An 18,577-nucleotide genomic window follows, 5' to 3' on the forward strand; every position below is an offset into this window, starting at 1 on the left:
TATAGATATGAATTTTTCTTAGTGATGATCTATGTATAAATACTGTAGTATCTTTAATGTAGGTATGTGTGTCACGGTTTTCAGATTATAAATTATTCAATTGGGAGATCATATTAAAAAGAGGATAGAATGTGATAACATACAACGAACATTAATTTAGTATATAGATATGAATTTTTCTTAGTGATGATCTATGTATAAATACTGTAGTATCTTTAATGTAGGTATGTGTGTCACGGTTTTCAGATTATAAATTATTCAATTGGGAGATCATATTAAAAAGAGGATAGAATGTGATAACATACAACGAACATTAATTTAGTATATAGATATGAATTTTTCTTAGTGATGATCTATGTATAAATACTGTAGTATCTTTAATGTAGGTATGTGTGTCACGGTTTTCAGATTATAAATTATTCAATTGGGAGATCATATTTATTAAAAAGAGGATAGAATGTGATAACATACAACGAACATTAATTTAGTATATAGATATGAATTTTTCTTAGTGATGATCTATGTATAAATACTGTAGTATCTTTAATGTAGGTATGTGTGTCACGGTTTTCAGATTATAAATTATTCAATTGGGAGATCATATTAAAAAGAGGATAGAATGGGATAACATACTACGAACATTAATTTAGTATATAGATATGAATTTTTCTTAGTGATAATCTATGTATAAATACTGTAGTATCTTTAATGTAGGTATGTGTGTCACGGTTTTCAGATTATAAATTATTCAATTGGGAGATCATATTAAAAAGAGGATAGAATGTGATAACATACAACGAACATTAATTTAGTATATAGATATGAATTTTTCTTAGTGATGATCTATGTATAAATACTGTAGTATCTTTAATGTAGGTATGTGTGTCACGGTTTTCAGATTATAAATTATTCAATTGGGAGATCATATTTATTAAAAAGAGGATAGAATGTGATAACATACAACGAACATTAATTTAGTATATAGATATGAATTTTTCTTAGTGATGATCTATGTATAAATACTGTAGTATCTTTAATGTAGGTATGTGTGTCACGGTTTTCAGATTATAAATTATTCAATTGGGAGATCATATTAAAAAGAGGATAGAATGGGATAACATACTACGAACATTAATTTAGTATATAGATATGAATTTTTCTTAGTGATGATCTATGTATAAATACTGTAGTATCTTTAATGTAGGTACGTGTGTCACGGTTTTCAGATTATAAATTATTCAATTGGGAGATCATATTTATTAAAAAGAGGATAGAATGTGATAACATACAACGAACATTAATTTAGTATATAGATATGAATTTTTCTTAGTGATGATCTATGTATAAATACTGTAGTATCTTTAATGTAGGTATGTGTGTCACGGTTTTCAGATTATAAATTATTCAATTGGGAGATCATATTTATTAAAAAGAGGATAGAATGTGATAACATACAACGAACATTAATTTAGTATATAGATATGAATTTTTCTTAGTGATGATCTATGTATAAATACTGTAGTATCTTTAATGTAGGTATGTGTGTCACGGTTTTCAGATTATAAATTATTCAATTGGGAGATCATATTAAAAAGAGGATAGAATGTGATAACATACAACGAACATTAATTTAGTATATAGATATGAATTTTTCTTAGTGATGATCTATGTATAAATACTGTAGTATCTTTAATGTAGGTATGTGTGTCACGGTTTTCAGATTATAAATTATTCAATTGGGAGATCATATTAAAAAGAGGATAGAATGTGATAACATACAACGAACATTAATTTAGTATATAGATATGAATTTTTCTTAGTGATGATCTATGTATAAATACTGTAGTATCTTTAATGTAGGTATGTGTGTCACGGTTTTCAGATTATAAATTATTCAATTGGGAGATCATATTAAAAAGAGGATAGAATGTGATAACATACAACGAACATTAATTTAGTATATAGATATGAATTTCTCTTAGTGATGATCTATGTATAAATACTGTAGTATCTTTAATGTAGGTATGTGTGTCACGGTTTTCAGATTATAAATTATTCAATTGGGAGATCATATTAAAAAGAGGATAGAATGTGATAACATACAACGAACATTAATTTAGTATATAGATATGAATTTTTCTTAGTGATGATCTATGTATAAATACTGTAGTATCTTTAATGTAGGTATGTGTGTCACGGTTTTCAGATTATAAATTATTCAATTGGGAGATCATATTAAAAAGAGGATAGAATGGGATAACATACAACGAACATTAATTTAGTATATAGATATGAATTTTTCTTAGTGATGATCTATGTATAAATACTGTAGTATCTTTAATGTAGGTATGTGTGTCACGGTTTTCAGATTATAAATTATTCAATTGGGAGATCATATTTATTAAAAAGAGGATAGAATGTGATAACATACAACGAACATTAATTTAGTATATAGATATGAATTTTTCTTAGTGATGATCTATGTATAAATACTGTAGTATCTTTAATGTAGGTATGTGTGTCACGGTTTTCAGATTATAAATTATTCAATTGGGAGATCATATTAAAAAGAGGATAGAATGTGATAACATACAACGAACATTAATTTAGTATATAGATATGAATTTTTCTTAGTGATGATCTATGTATAAATACTGTAGTATCTTTAATGTAGGTATGTGTGTCACGGTTTTCAGATTATAAATTATTCAATTGGGAGATCATATTAAAAAGAGGATAGAATGTGATAACATACAACGAACATTAATTTAGTATATAGATATGAATTTTTCTTAGTGATGATCTATGTATAAATACTGTAGTATCTTTAATGTAGGTATGTGTGTCACGGTTTTCAGATTATAAATTATTCAATTGGGAGATCATATTAAAAAGAGGATAGAATGGGATAACATACAACGAACATTAATTTAGTATATAGATATGAATTTTTCTTAGTGATGATCTATGTATAAATACTGTAGTATCTTTAATGTAGGTACGTGTGTCACGGTTTTCAGATTATAAATTATTCAATTGGGAGATCATATTAAAAAGAGGATAGAATGTGATAACATACAACGAACATTAATTTAGTATATAGATATGAATTTTTCTTAGTGATGATCTATGTATAAATACTGTAGTATCTTTAATGTAGGTATGTGTGTCACGGTTTTCAGATTATAAATTATTCAATTGGGAGATCATATTAAAAAGAGGATAGAATGGGATAACATACAACGAACATTAATTTAGTATATAGATATGAATTTTTCTTAGTGATGATCTATGTATAAATACTGTAGTATCTTTAATGTAGGTACGTGTGTCACGGTTTTCAGATTATAAATTATTCAATTGGGAGATCATATTAAAAAGAGGATAGAATGTGATAACATACAACGAACATTAATTTAGTATATAGATATGAATTTTTCTTAGTGATGATCTATGTATAAATACTGTAGTATCTTTAATGTAGGTATGTGTGTCACGGTTTTCAGATTATAAATTATTCAATTGGGAGATCATATTAAAAAGAGGATAGAATGTGATAACATATAACGAACATTAATTTAGTATATAGATATGAATTTTTCTTAGTGATGATCTATGTATAAATACTGTAGTATCTTTAATGTAGGTATGTGTGTCACGGTTTTCAGATTATAAATTATTCAATTGGGAGATCATATTAAAAAGAGGATAGAATGGGATAACATACAACGAACATTAATTTAGTATATAGATATGAATTTTTCTTAGTGATGATCTATGTATAAATACTGTAGTATCTTTAATGTAGGTACGTGTGTCACGGTTTTCAGATTATAAATTATTCAATTGGGAGATCATATTAAAAAGAGGATAGAATGTGATAACATACAACGAACATTAATTTAGTATATAGATATGAATTTTTCTTAGTGATGATCTATGTATAAATACTGTAGTATCTTTAATGTAGGTATGTGTGTCACGGTTTTCAGATTATAAATTATTCAATTGGGAGATCATATTAAAAAGAGGATAGAATGTGATAACATATAACGAACATTAATTTAGTATATAGATATGAATTTTTCTTAGTGATGATCTATGTATAAATACTGTAGTATCTTTAATGTAGGTATGTGTGTCACGGTTTTCAGATTATAAATTATTCAATTGGGAGATCATATTAAAAAGAGGATAGAATGGGATAACATACAACGAACATTAATTTAGTATATAGATATGAATTTTTCTTAGTGATGATCTATGTATAAATACTGTAGTATCTTTAATGTAGGTACGTGTGTCACGGTTTTCAGATTATAAATTATTCAATTGGGAGATCATATTAAAAAGAGGATAGAATGTGATAACATACAACGAACATTAATTTAGTATATAGATATGAATTTTTCTTAGTGATGATCTATGTATAAATACTGTAGTATCTTTAATGTAGGTATGTGTGTCACGGTTTTCAGATTATAAATTATTCAATTGGGAGATCATATTAAAAAGAGGATAGAATGTGATAACATACAACGAACATTAATTTAGTATATAGATATGAATTTTTCTTAGTGATGATCTATGTATAAATACTGTAGTATCTTTAATGTAGGTATGTGTGTCACGGTTTTCAGATTATAAATTATTCAATTGGGAGATCATATTAAAAAGAGGATAGAATGTGATAACATACAACGAACATTAATTTAGTATATAGATATGAATTTTTCTTAGTGATGATCTATGTATAAATACTGTAGTATCTTTAATGTAGGTATGTGTGTCACGGTTTTCAGATTATAAATTATTCAATTGGGAGATCATATTAAAAAGAGGATAGAATGTGATAACATACAACGAACATTAATTTAGTATATAGATATGAATTTTTCTTAGTGATGATCTATGTATAAATACTGTAGTATCTTTAATGTAGGTATGTGTCATGGTTTTCAGATTATAAATTATTCAATTGGGAGATCATATTAAAAAGAGGATAGAATGTGATAACATACAACGAACATTAATTTAGTATATAGATATGAATTTTTCTTAGTGATGATCTATGTATAAATACTGTAGTATCTTTAATGTAGGTATGTGTCATGGTTTTCAGATTATAAATTATTCAATTGGGAGATCATATTAAAAAGAGGATAGAATGTGATAACATACAACGAACATTAATTTAGTATATAGATATGAATTTTTCTTAGTGATGATCTATGTATAAATACTGTAGTATCTTTAATGTAGGTATGTGTGTCACGGTTTTCAGATTATAAATTATTCAATTGGGAGATCATATTAAAAAGAGGATAGAATGTGATAACATACAACGAACATTAATTTAGTATATAGATATGAATTTTTCTTAGTGATGATCTATGTATAAATACTGTAGTATCTTTAATGTAGGTATGTGTGTCACGGTTTTCAGATTATAAATTATTCAATTGGGAGATCATATTAAAAAGAGGATAGAATGGGATAACATACAACGAACATTAATTTAGTATATAGATATGAATTTTTCTTAGTGATGATCTATGTATAAATACTGTAGTATCTTTAATGTAGGTATGTGTCATGGTTTTCAGATTATAAATTATTCAATTGGGAGATCATATTAAAAAGAGGATAGAATGTGATAACATACAACGAACATTAATTTAGTATATAGATATGAATTTTTCTTAGTGATGATCTATGTATAAATACTGTAGTATCTTTAATGTAGGTATGTGTCATGGTTTTCAGATTATAAATTATTCAATTGGGAGATCATATTAAAAAGAGGATAGAATGTGATAACATACAACGAACATTAATTTAGTATATAGATATGAATTTTTCTTAGTGATGATCTATGTATAAATACTGTAGTATCTTTAATGTAGGTATGTGTCATGGTTTTCAGATTATAAATTATTCAATTGGGAGATCATATTAAAAAGAGGATAGAATGGGATAACATACAACGAACATTAATTTAGTATATAGATATGAATTTTTCTTAGTGATGATCTATGTATAAATACTGTAGTATCTTTAATGTAGGTATGTGTCATGGTTTTCAGATTATAAATTATTCAATTGGGAGATCATATTTATTAAAAAGAGGATAGAATGTGATAACATACAACGAACATTAATTTAGTATATAGATATGAATTTTTCTTAGTGATGATCTATGTATAAATACTGTAGTATCTTTAATGTAGGTATGTGTGTCACGGTTTTCAGATTATAAATTATTCAATTGGGAGATCATATTTATTAAAAAGAGGATAGAATGGGATAACATACTACGAACATTAATTTACTATATAGATATGAATTTTTCTTAGTGATGATCTATGTATAAATACTGTAGTATCTTTAATGTAGGTATGTGTGTCATGGTTTTCAGATTATAAATTATTCAATTGGGAGATCATATTAAAAAGAGGATAGAATGGGATAACATACAACGAACATTAATTTAGTATATAGATATGAATTTTTCTTAGTGATGATCTATGTATAAATACTGTAGTATCTTTAATGTAGGTACGTGTGTCACGGTTTTCAGATTATAAATTATTCAATTGGGAGATCATATTAAAAAGAGGATAGAATGTGATAACATACTACAAACATTAATTTAGTATATAGATACGCTAATTTAATGTTCGTAGTATTAGGTTGGTGCAAAAATAATGTCGTTTTTTGATGTTCAACTATATATAAAAAATGACATTATTTTTGCACCAACATATGTTATTACTAGGGCTATGACAACAGCATATTCTTTTCATTGTTTTGACTCTTGAGTATATATCCAACACAATTAATCAACCAAGAACCATACTACTCTATATAAAAGCAGATAAGATATCAACAAATACACACTCGAGAGTCAGAACAATGAAAAGAATATGCTGTTGTCCTAGCCCTGGTTATCACCTTCTATCCTCCTTTTTACTAAATAAGATCTCCCGATCATTGAAGATACAATGTAAAAATAGAAAATATTTAAATAAAAAAAAAAAAAAAAAAAAAAATGATCTCGCTTTTGGGCCGTACGTGAAACTGAAATATACCTTCTTGATCTTCTAGCTGGGATCCAAGGGTAGTATCTGTTCTGTTTAAAGACGGTATGATATTGTGGGGTTTCTGTTTGCGCCGTGTGTCCATATAATGGAAATAAGTCACAGACTCCTATAAGGACATTGGAGATAAACCCGTAATAATCATATATATTCTGACACTACATTAACCAGATTACTTAGACAAATACTTTTATAGTTTTAATTACAACAATATCGTGGAGTCTCGATTCACGGAATGTCCAGCAGCAATATATTACATATGAAAGATGCTGCTGTGGAATTTCCACAAGTCCCGCTAGTAAAAATAAATACAAGTTTCAAACTCAATCAAAGTTGTTCTTTTCCCACTGATAGATTCCAGCTTAAATGCATACATATCTAGTGCATATAAGCCTAAGAAAGTTATCTTTGGACACTTTTTCAGACTGAATTTGATGGACACCTACGAGGCACTGAAGTCCTTCAGCTTTTAATAAAGTATTAACCTTCGTCACAGGTTTGAGATAATGTATAAAGAAAAATCATTTGATTACCTTTTCTCCATGATCTGAGGCGTATCTGAGCTGTTGGTCAAGCCACTGGAACTGATTGGCAGGGTCAGGTTTGGCGACATTTTCCTTATCGAGGACATAGTAGAGATTTGTATTCAAGGAGAGGAGTCGCAGACCAGGATGGATGAGGCAGGAATAAAAGCCGCCTAGAAGAGTGCAAATAAGAAGCATTGATTAATAGAGTACCAGGTTGGGGAGTTACATGATCAATAGAAAAAAAAAAAAAAAAAAAAAACAATTTAAAGGCACCGATTTATGGGGCATCTTTAATTTTAATTAATAATTTCATTTCCATTTAAGACAGCAAATAAAACAAGTTATATAATTCATTTATTCACATAAAATTCTGAGGATGTTTGATGTAGTTCATTATCTGAACTATCCAAGTCGACGTGTTGGTGCTTGGAGTTTTTATACTTGGCCATATATATATATATATATATTTTTTTTTAATTCATTGTTTATACTCCCCACCCACCTCGGAGTCCAATATTGGGGCATGTTAAAGGGGAAACCCATTCACCTTGTCATGCCAGGGCTACATAAACAGTATACATGTCCCAAATGGGAGCCATGAGCACCCATCATTCTTTAGTGACACAAGTCATTTGTGGTAACTTCCGGCACTATACAGCCATGTCATGACTTTAATCATTTGGCACATTTGACCCTAGCCACCACCTTCTAACACATGGAAAGGAGGGGAAAAATGTATATAATTTATAGTGGTATAGGGTAGAACTGCATTTGTTATGATTTAGAGGAAATTGATAGAAAAGTAGATGTGTTAGGGGCTTGCCGTAACTAGCCGAATGATCGGATCGGCCTCCTCCGACCACCCGTCTAGCCTTGTACGAGGCCAAAGTGGAGTGTTGCAACTGATATCTTTAATTTCCCTATATATCAGTTGCTCAGCCACCAGGATCCTTTTCCGAGTCATTACGGGTCGCCACCCACAGCCAACAGGTGGCCTCTTTGAGAGTCTTTTACTCTCTGCAGGGGGACAGTCGGTGTATTCTAATGCCCCACCGACGGGGTTGGGAAGTAGGGAAGGAGTAAAAAGAAAGGGAAGGAGGCTGTTGTTTTTGTTTGTTTTTGCAAGTTTTAGAAGAGAAATGTTGAAAAAAAAAAAATGGAAACCGCACGAACCCTACACGGGTTTAACCAGCCTCCTCCAAAGCAGGAAGTTCCATGCGAGTATGAAATTCACAAGCAGTCCTCAGTCGCATGCATATCTCTGTTAGCGGAGATGACGACATTAGGATTTTGCAACTCTTGCAGGGAGTAGTCAACGTCCTTCTACATACAGCTCCTGGAATTCCCAAATGGTCACCCATTTGGGACTGCCCAGGTTCAACATTGCTTAACTTCGGTGATCTAACGAGAACTCATGTGTCAACATAATTATGCCATCAGAGAAACGTTAGTCCAAACAAAATGCCAGTATCAATCTAGAATAGCTTTGGATTGTAAAAGCTTGCATACAAGGATAAAGAGTAGAGTTCTCAGTAGCGAATCCGAAGAAGTCTTGAGATGAGGAGCAAAGTTATACGTGTGAAGACGAAAAGTTATATGCAGGAATTCTTAAGAGATTCAGCATATTTTATGGAGGGATTCCAGTTTTCTGATTGGTTGGTAGCAGAACATGATCCCATATGATTATTCATTTCACATCACCCCTGTTTATAAATGTAACCTTCCAATTTTTTGTAACCTCCATGGTCATACCAAAAATATTGCAACAAAACTATTTAAAACTTGTTCACATGTAAGGAAACTATATATAATAGTAAAGTTATTTTTTAATACTTGAATTTTTTTTTTTCCAAACAATATAATTTTTTTTTTTCATATATCTTCTAGTGTATTGTTTTATGACACATTCCTTACACTTGATAAATCATATTCAGTCTCTCTTAGTTCCTATTTCTCTTTGATTTTTAAGATTTATCGTTTGCTTATTAACACCACCATAATATTTTTAATTTAGAGACTATAAAAGGGAATGCATAAATTCTAAGAATTATTTTCTGACATTGTGCTTCTCACCATAAATCTAAGTTTCATATTTCTCCTTTAGGACTTAAGATTATATTTCTAATACGTGTATTTTTATGGGATAATTTTTATTATTTTTTTTTTTTTTATTCCATATGATTCATAACAATCAGATTATTTTCTTACAATTTTAAAATTTGTTCTTATTGAATACTAGCCTGGGTGCCTGGCGTTTCCGGGTGTTTGGAGGTGTGTGTTGAGCAAAAAAAAAAAAAAAAAAAAAAAAAAAAAGTGGTAGTAGGCAGGCAGTCTCGAACACGTGAATGTGGAGAGTGGTGTTAAAAAAAATGGTAGGCAGCCAAGGTGAAGAGAGGTATTAAAAAAAAAAAAAAAAAAGTGATAGTAGGCAGGCCGGCTCTAACCGTGGCTACTGTAATATGATGGCCTAGCGACGACTATAATTTAGTCTGGTGACGTCATGAACATCGGTCCATTGAAATTTGGTCACGTGTCTCATGACTAAACCGGAAGTTGGTTTAAAGTTTTGGAGGGTTAAATAAATTTAAACATGCCCTCAGGATATATAGTTTGAAAATGCCGAGGTAACTACAAAAATGGACCAAAAGTTACAGTGTTTTCATTTCCCCCCCAAAAAAGGAAATAATTTACCAGTGGATTAATGCAATAAAAAGAAAGGATTTTACTCCATCTAAACATAGCAGAGTAAGTGTTAAAATATTTGAGATATTTAAAAAAAAAAAAAACCCCAAAAAACGCGCCTTTTTTTTATTTTTATTTTTTTAGAACGTATTTTAAAATAAAAATGAAAGTATGTATATTAAAAATGAATTTTACATGTAATTTAAGTTATGTGCTGAAATAATAAATTATTATTTAGAAACTTATTTAAAATGGGGAGTATAGTGAAAATATTATGTACTTTCACCTAACAATTTAATAAAAGCGAAAATGTAATTTAAAAAAAAATTTCTTGTTGCCCATGTAAAAAAAAAAAAAAAAAAAATTGGCCGTATAGTGGGTGGTCGTTTTAGGTTAAATTACCCCTTCCCTTTTTTTAACTAACAGCTCTTTATATCTTGGAAACTACTAGTTTGCCGTAATTTTAAACGTTATTTTCGTTTTCAGCACCCCCAAAAACCTATAAAAGTGGTAATTTAAAAGGATTTTTCGAGGGTGGACTAATTCTGCACATTTACCTTATTTTTTTATTTTATCGTTTTTTGTCTTGTAATTTTCTTTTTTTTTTTTTTTATTAAGTCAAACATGGTACGATTTTCTTTTAAATTATTTCTTTAGGTATGTGAACTTCATTTTTGACCTGAAGACATACAGCGAGAGGCATCAGCATTTGATGAAAGGACTGGAAAGACAGTTAGTGTTAAATTAAAAAATCCCTATCTTAAAGATGGTGCTATTCCTCGAATATTACCAAACTGTCCCTCCTATTTATCGTCATCAACCACTTTTAGAGAGTCTCCTAACGCAAAGAAAATGCGTTTAGAAAATTCTGCTCTTAAGCGTGCATTATGTGAAAGTGTTGCTGATGAGTTAGAGTTATGGAAACATAAAACTTTCCATAATATTGATGATTTAGAAAAAAAAATTAACGTTTATAGATAAAAATTATTGGACTTCTATTAGGCAAGACAATACCATCAAAGAGATGCCCATGCCCCAAAATAAAAATGTCTATGGTGATTGAACCGGACTTGGCCGTTAGAGTATTCTGTAGTGATGTGGAAATGAGTGCTATAGGGGAGTATAGAATTCCTAAACATGTAACAGAGGAAAATACTCTGCAGATTTTGATGGAAAACATGACAAAAATGGACATCGAAGAATAGGAAATGAAAACTTCTAATATAAGTTCTTTATTAAAATTAATCTTATCATTTTTGCTATTAGTGCAAGATGAATCATTTAAATATTTTAATGCCATTAAGTTCATATATGAACAAATTAACATAATGACAATGAATAAGATTAATTATTTGAGTGAAATGATGGTATTTTCTTCCTTATTATATAACTGCTCCCTTAGAGGGTACAGACTGTTAAGAGACACTAAAAATGTAATTTTACCATGCTATTCAACCATTTGAAGATTAACCTTATCAACTTCTATGAATCCTGTCATTGAACAACATAACGATTTTCTCATGTATATTAAAAGTAAGTTCAAGTTACTAATGCAGAATGACATCACAGAATCTTTACTTGTTGATGAAATACATCTCAAACCTTATCTTGATTATAAAGGTGGTAATATTGTTGGCTTAGCTAACAACAGCAATGAACCTGCCACAAGTGCATTTGCTTTTATGCTTAGCAGTGTATTCTCACAATATAAGGATGTTGTGCATGTTATGCCAACTAAATGTCTTCTAGCTGAGATCTTATTTGACATAATTAAACGTGTAATAATTGGCTTAGAAGATATAGGGTTTAAGGTATTATCTGTTATAACAGATAATAATGCAATAAATAAAAAAGGCTATGTCTTTCTTTTGTAGCTCATCAAAGCTTTCAATTGTATATCTCCATCCAATTAGAACGTCTAGCCCTCTTTTCTTCTTATTTGACTCAGTGCATATATTAAAATGTATTAGAAACAATTGGCTTGGCCAAAAAGATGAACGTAAATGCATGATGTTCCCAATGGAAATCATGAATTAGATAACATTCAAAGTGCTCCATTTTCTAGTTTACATAAACTTTATGCTCTAGAATCTCAATCACTTGTGAAATATTGCTATCAGTTGACTTCAAAAGCTCTTTCTCTGACTACTTTTGAAAGGCAAAATGTTAAATTTTCAACGAATATACTATTCAAGGTTTGCTAACCTTAGGAAAACAGGAATGCTTGCCAAATTATGCAGAAATCGCAGAATACATTCAAATATTTTATATTTGGTGGACAATGCTGAAAGTGAAAACACCATATAAAGGTTGTCGACTTCGTAATAAATATGCTAATCCACTTACATTAAATAGTGATAATTATAGTTTCCTAAATGTTTTCTGTGACTGGTTAGAAACTTGGAATAGCATTCCTGGAAGAACTGGTAAGTTAACAAAGGAAACATATACTGCTTTGCACCATACTACATACGCAATTTTAGAATTGACTAAATATTGTATAAATGTACTGAACATGGTGTATATATTACCAGGAAAGTTTCAGACAGATAACCTTGAGGCAAGGTTTGGCCAGTATCAACAACTTAGTGGAGATCAGTATAATATATTGATATGTCAGGTGTATTAATGTGAAAAAAAAAACTCAGAATGTTGTCAGTTCTAAAATTGAGTTTACCAATTAATAATCGAACTATTGAATTGAAAAATTTAAAAGAAACTAACTGGGATAAAATGACAAGGGAGCAAGAGTTACATGTTTATAAATTTAACATAGATGTAACAGAAGATGATGTTAATCAATGCAAGGAAGTACTTCCTGTTATATTATACTTAGCAGGTTATTGCTGTCATGCAGTTCTCAAAAAACTGAAATGCAATAGCTGCAAAACTTTAATATCCGGGAGAGAGGCTGTTGAAGAAATAGCTGAATTAAACAGCTACTTTCAGGGTATTAACAGAGGTTCTCTGCTATACCCAAATGATATAACTAATAATTTTTTCTTATATAATTATATAGTTATAAACAAACTTACAAAATGCGATTCTTTTTTACATTCAATTCATCAGAGAAAATTAGCCATGTATATAATTTTAAATATTTTGGCTGATCAAAATCGATTATTTCATGTTGACTCTTGTGATGAGCGTCACTATTCAGTAAATTGAAAAAATGCTGATATGGAATTCATTGAATTCCCTTATAAACAATTTTTGTCGAAAAGAGAATGACAATATTAGTAAAAAATAAAATATCAGAAAAAGAAATATTCAAACTTTTAATTAAATTCTGCAACAGATTTTTGAAAAGTTTTAATATTCAATGTTTGAAATATTTCTGCCTTAGTAACTTTGTTTATACTAACATTTGTTTAAATTTAATTTTTAACTTATTGTTCGTTTTTCAGTTAAACCAATTCATTGTTCGTTTTTCAGTTAAACCAATTCATTGTTCGTATTTCAGTTAAACCAATTCATTGTTCGTATTTCAGTTAAACCAATTCATTGTTCGTATTTCAGTTAAACCAATTCATTGTTCGTATTTCAGTTAAACCAATTCATTGTTCGTATTTCAGTTAAACCAATTCATTGTTCGTATTTCAGTTAAACCAATTCATTGTTCGTATTTCAGTTAAACCAATTCATTGTTCGTATTTCAGTTAAACCAATTCATTGTTCGTATTTCAGTTAAACCAATTCATTGTTCGTATTTCAGTTAAACCAATTCATTGTTCGTATTTCAGTTAAACCAATTTATTGTTCGTTTTTCAGTTAAACCAATTCATTGTTCGTATTTCAGTTAAACCAATTCATTGTTCGTATTTCAGTTAAACCAATTCATTGTTCGTATTTCAGTTAAACCAATTCATTGTTCGTATTTCAGTTAAACCAATTTATTGTTCGTATTTCAGTTAAACTAATTTATTGTTCGTATTCCAGCTAAACTAATTTATTGTTCGTTTTTCAGTTTTGATTTTTAAAATATTGTTTTTTCGATTTAAAAAATATTTATTGTTCATTTTTATTTATTTCTATTGAATAAACTTCAGTTTCATACAATTCAAATTGTATTCCTTTTCTTTAAACTTTTTAACAACTTTTCTCCCTTTCAATTCGTTTTTTATTATTAATCTATTGGATGAGTTTCAGTACAAAGTACCATGTTTATCTTTTTTTAATCCAATTTTGAAGTTTTCTAACGCTTTCTGTAAAAAATGTCGGCTCATTATCGACAGTCTGTATTCCACTTATCTTGCTTGCTAGGACCTATGGCGATGACGTCATTTTTCAGCTGACAGGCCATCTATGACGATGGTCACGCTCTAACCCATGACGTGAAGGTGGAAAAGGAAGTGAAAGAAAATCTAACGTCTTAGCCAATGACTTCATGACGTGACAGGAAGTCAAAAGTGTTAAAATTAACTCATGTCAATCCAACAGTGACGATGACTTGCTAAAATGTCGGCGAAAAAAATCGACCTCTCCTTGTGCAAAATGGCCGAGTTTAGGGTGGAGAAATTAATGTTTTTGGCCAATTTTTCGATATTTGTTGTCAAAGACATTGAACTTCAAAATGATATCGATCTTATCAGGATCCGTCGTCTCTGTCAAAAGTTTTTGTGATACATACATACATTTAAACAGACAGATGATATTTATATTATAGACTAGCCTGGGTGCCCGGTATTGCCTGGGTTTTTGGAGCTGTGTGTTGAGCAAAAAAAAAAAAAAGTGGTAGTAGGCAGGTAGGCTCAAACCCGTACCACGAAGGAGAAAAAGAATGTGAAAAAAACAATTGACGTTTTTACCATTGCATCCATCGCCAAACCGGAAGTGGTGAAGGTTTAAATTAAGGCTAGTCAATCGAAAAGAGGGGATGACTTTCGAAAAATATTGGCGAAAAAAGCGACTCCTCCTTGTAGAAAAGTGCCCAGTTGAAGGTGAAGGAATTAATGTCTTAGTCAATTTTTTGATATTTGGCGTCTGAAGGGTCGAGCTTCAAAATGATCCTGATCTCGTGAAAATCCGTCGCCTCTGTCAAAAATTTTAGACAGACATACATACATTTAAACAGACAGGTGAGATCGACTCCCTTTTAAAACAGAACTGCTCGCCCACGGAACACTGTTCCACTGGCCTGCTTCCTGGTTGAATACAACATAGTAGCCTTCAAATCCAATATAAACAAGTTCTTGTTGAGCTTTCCCTATATATAATCAAGTTCTACTCAATTTACATTATTAACAATTACTACACTACCACTTTACATTAATTAACCTTTATCCTCGAGTGGCCTTTGATAAGTGGCGACTCCCAAGTAAAAAACAAGCAAACAAAAACAGCATGAATACTTTGAAATAAGATTTGGATAAATTTTCCATTACCAAATTTTGTTGTAACTTTTTTCTTCAATCAAATTCTAATCGAATTCTTTACCTTTTAGAAACTGGTCTTGGTCTTCAGGTTTCAGCAGAATATTCCAATGACTCGCTTTCAGCAGTTGGTCATAATAGTCTCTGCCCTCATCAGCTGGTATTTGATTGGACGGAAACGCATCGTGGTTACCAATAGTAGGATAGATGGTCACGTTGTCAAAAACTTCCTTGAGCAAGTGTGTCATGTTTGCGATCACTTCGTAAACTTTCTTCATGCTGTTGTCGGAGTTTTTTATATGAGGTATACTGTCCCTGAAAGTAGAAATCAAACGATATTTAGTTAGATAAGTCTGTGCATTTCTAGAAAAAGTTTTCTTTATCACGTTTGTTTCAAACAGTCTTCATCATAGATCAAAGATGTTAGCAACTTCTGAACAAGTCTGTATAGGAAGAGTTTTTTTAGTTTTCAAAAAGTGTGTTGAGGTTTTCTGGAGCTTAAAAGAAAAATATGGGTAAGACTTTTATTTAGCAAAATGTTTATCTGCAGCACTATTCGGTTTACCCCAGATTTTCTATTTTTGAATATCATGTCTTATTTTTGCACAATATTCAAAGATGTGAGTGGCCAATGGTAAAAATAAGTGGAAAATGAGCTGAATTCCACAACCGATGGCACCATGACCCCCTGTAACATTGTTGTTCTTTTTAATTGACTGTCACATCAGCTGCCCCCAACGCGCAGCACCAGACACAGGTGGCCCCCCAACGCGCGCCACCAGACACAGGTGGCCCCCCAACGCGCGCCACCAGACACAGGTGGCCCCCCCAACGCGCGCCACCAGACACAGGTGGCCCCCCCCCAACGCGCGCCACCAGACACAGGTGGCCCCCCCCCCAACGCGCGCCACCAGACACAGGTGGGCCCCCCCCCAACGCGCGCCACCAGACACAGGTGGCCCCCAACACACGCCACCAGACACAGCTGTCAGACTTGCTTTGGAAAGGGTAAGAGGAAGATACTTGCATGCTTGTAGAACATAACTTCTCAATCACTATGTGTCTTTTCCTTTTTTTTCTCTTTGCCCCCCCCTTTCCTATCTATATATGTACTAGCGGGGGGTACCCAGCGATGCACAGGTGTTTTTAGGTGTGTGTGGTTTTGGGTAAATCAAACTAAACTAAAATAAAAAAAAAAGTTTTGGTAGGTGAGTGTGAGGATCGAAACGAGGCAAAAGTTGGAAATTAAAGTGTGAAAAAAAAAACAAAAAACTGTGCGACGTTAACCATTGGGCCACTGCGACATACAACAGAGACATTTTTGAATTTATTTATTTAACTATTAAAAACAGGTGTCCGCAATAAAAGTTTCCATTTGATCTAATTAAGAAGGTCAAATAGAAGTCATGCAGTTAACTTTTGCTGCGAGCCAGCCTTTGGGTTTGTTTACCCAAATTTGATTGTTTTTTTTCCCCAACAGATGTTGGGGAGGGGGAAACCAGCTCCCCATTTTCCAGATTGATTAGCAATTGTCTGATATACAACATTGATCAAAGCTGATTGCTTCTGGACGTTTCCCAGCGCGATGCCGAGAACTTCTTAACTTTGAATTAGTTTCACTTTTTATACGAAAAAGCCCAATCAACATGCGAGAAGCCAAAACAGCAATAATTTTGTAAAAATCGACGTAAATAAATCTATACGCTACATGCGTTCTCAAATCCTAGATATTATTATCTACGGCCTATATAAACACTTCTAAGCAATAGTACCCCCCTCCCCCCCCGGGACAGTGTGCGAGAAAAGCCTTTGCGAGACATACACGAAATGGTCACACACATTTTGCCATTTCTATATATATAGACTAGTGGGGTGGGGGTTGGTATCCGGCGTTGCTCGAGTGTTTGGAGGTGTGTGTGGTCAGGTGGGGGTGTTAATGAAAACCTAAGAATAAGCGAAGTAAAAAAAGAAAACAAAAACGAAGCGGGGGGGGTTAACCCGGGGGGGGGGGGGTTAATCAAAACATCGAAAAAAAAAACCACAAAAAAAACTAACGTAAGGCAAATGAACGATGTTAAATGTAAAAATCGAAAAAACAAAAACAAACAAGAAAACAGAAAAACGAACGTTAAAACTGCTTTAAAAAATCTGAAAAATAAGAACATAAAAAAACGTGAAAAATTGCTTAAATAATAATAAATATTAAAATTTAAAAAATCGGTGGGTACCCGGGTGTTTTTGGGTGTGTGTGGTCGGTCGGGGATGGGGGTGCTAATGAAAACCTAAGAATAAGCAAAGTAAAAAAAAAAAAAACCTAAAAACGAACTTTACGTGCAAAATGGCTTAAATAACACTGCTTCAATATTAAAATTTTAAAAAATCGAAAAAAAAAGGAAAAAAAAAGACATCTTACACCACGATTCGAACCCAAAACGTTTAGATAATGAACCAACGCTCTAATCAACTGAGCTAACACAACGTACATGAAATTTTATCAGTTCTTCAAATATTTAAACTAAATCAGGTCATGACGTCATCTGACACATGTGTAGAACCGATCTCATCATGAGAGGACGGTTTTTGTTGACCCCCCGCCGTAGAAAAGTGTTGATTTCAGGATGAAAAAAATGAATGTTTTTGGCCAATTTTTCGATTAGGCCACCGCGACATACATACAACATACCCAGGTTTGAATTTATTTATTAAACTATAAAAACAGGCGTGCACAATAAAAGTTAACTCTGCTGCTTCCATTTGACCTAATTAAGAAGGTCAAATAGAAGTCACGCAGTTGTTTACCCAAGTTTGACTGTTTTTGTTTTTTCCCCCAACAGATGTTGGAGGGAGGGGAACCAGCTCCCAATTGTCCAGATTAAATAACAATTGTCTGATGCAC

General features: G+C 31.5%; 1 protein-coding gene across 1 annotated transcript in view; it reads right to left on the reverse strand.

Annotated features, from left to right (window-relative positions):
- LOC145261154 (acid sphingomyelinase-like phosphodiesterase 3b) overlaps positions 1-18,577 on the reverse strand; it is a 271,422-nt gene that overhangs the window by 8,188 nt on the left and 244,657 nt on the right. Inside the window, exons 3-4 of the mRNA XM_080119464.1 lie at positions 15,746-15,996; positions 7,634-7,797 (exon numbers count right to left, since the gene is read on the reverse strand). Coding sequence (XP_079975590.1) covers positions 7,634-7,797; positions 15,746-15,996 — 415 coding nt within the window. The remainder of the gene's footprint in view (positions 1-7,633; positions 7,798-15,745; positions 15,997-18,577) is intronic.

Source organism: Euprymna scolopes, chromosome 37 (assembly GCF_053919585.1).
Source record: "Euprymna scolopes isolate OS-2025 chromosome 37, ASM5391958v1, whole genome shotgun sequence".
Taxonomy (NCBI): Eukaryota; Metazoa; Mollusca; class Cephalopoda; order Sepiida; family Sepiolidae; genus Euprymna; species Euprymna scolopes.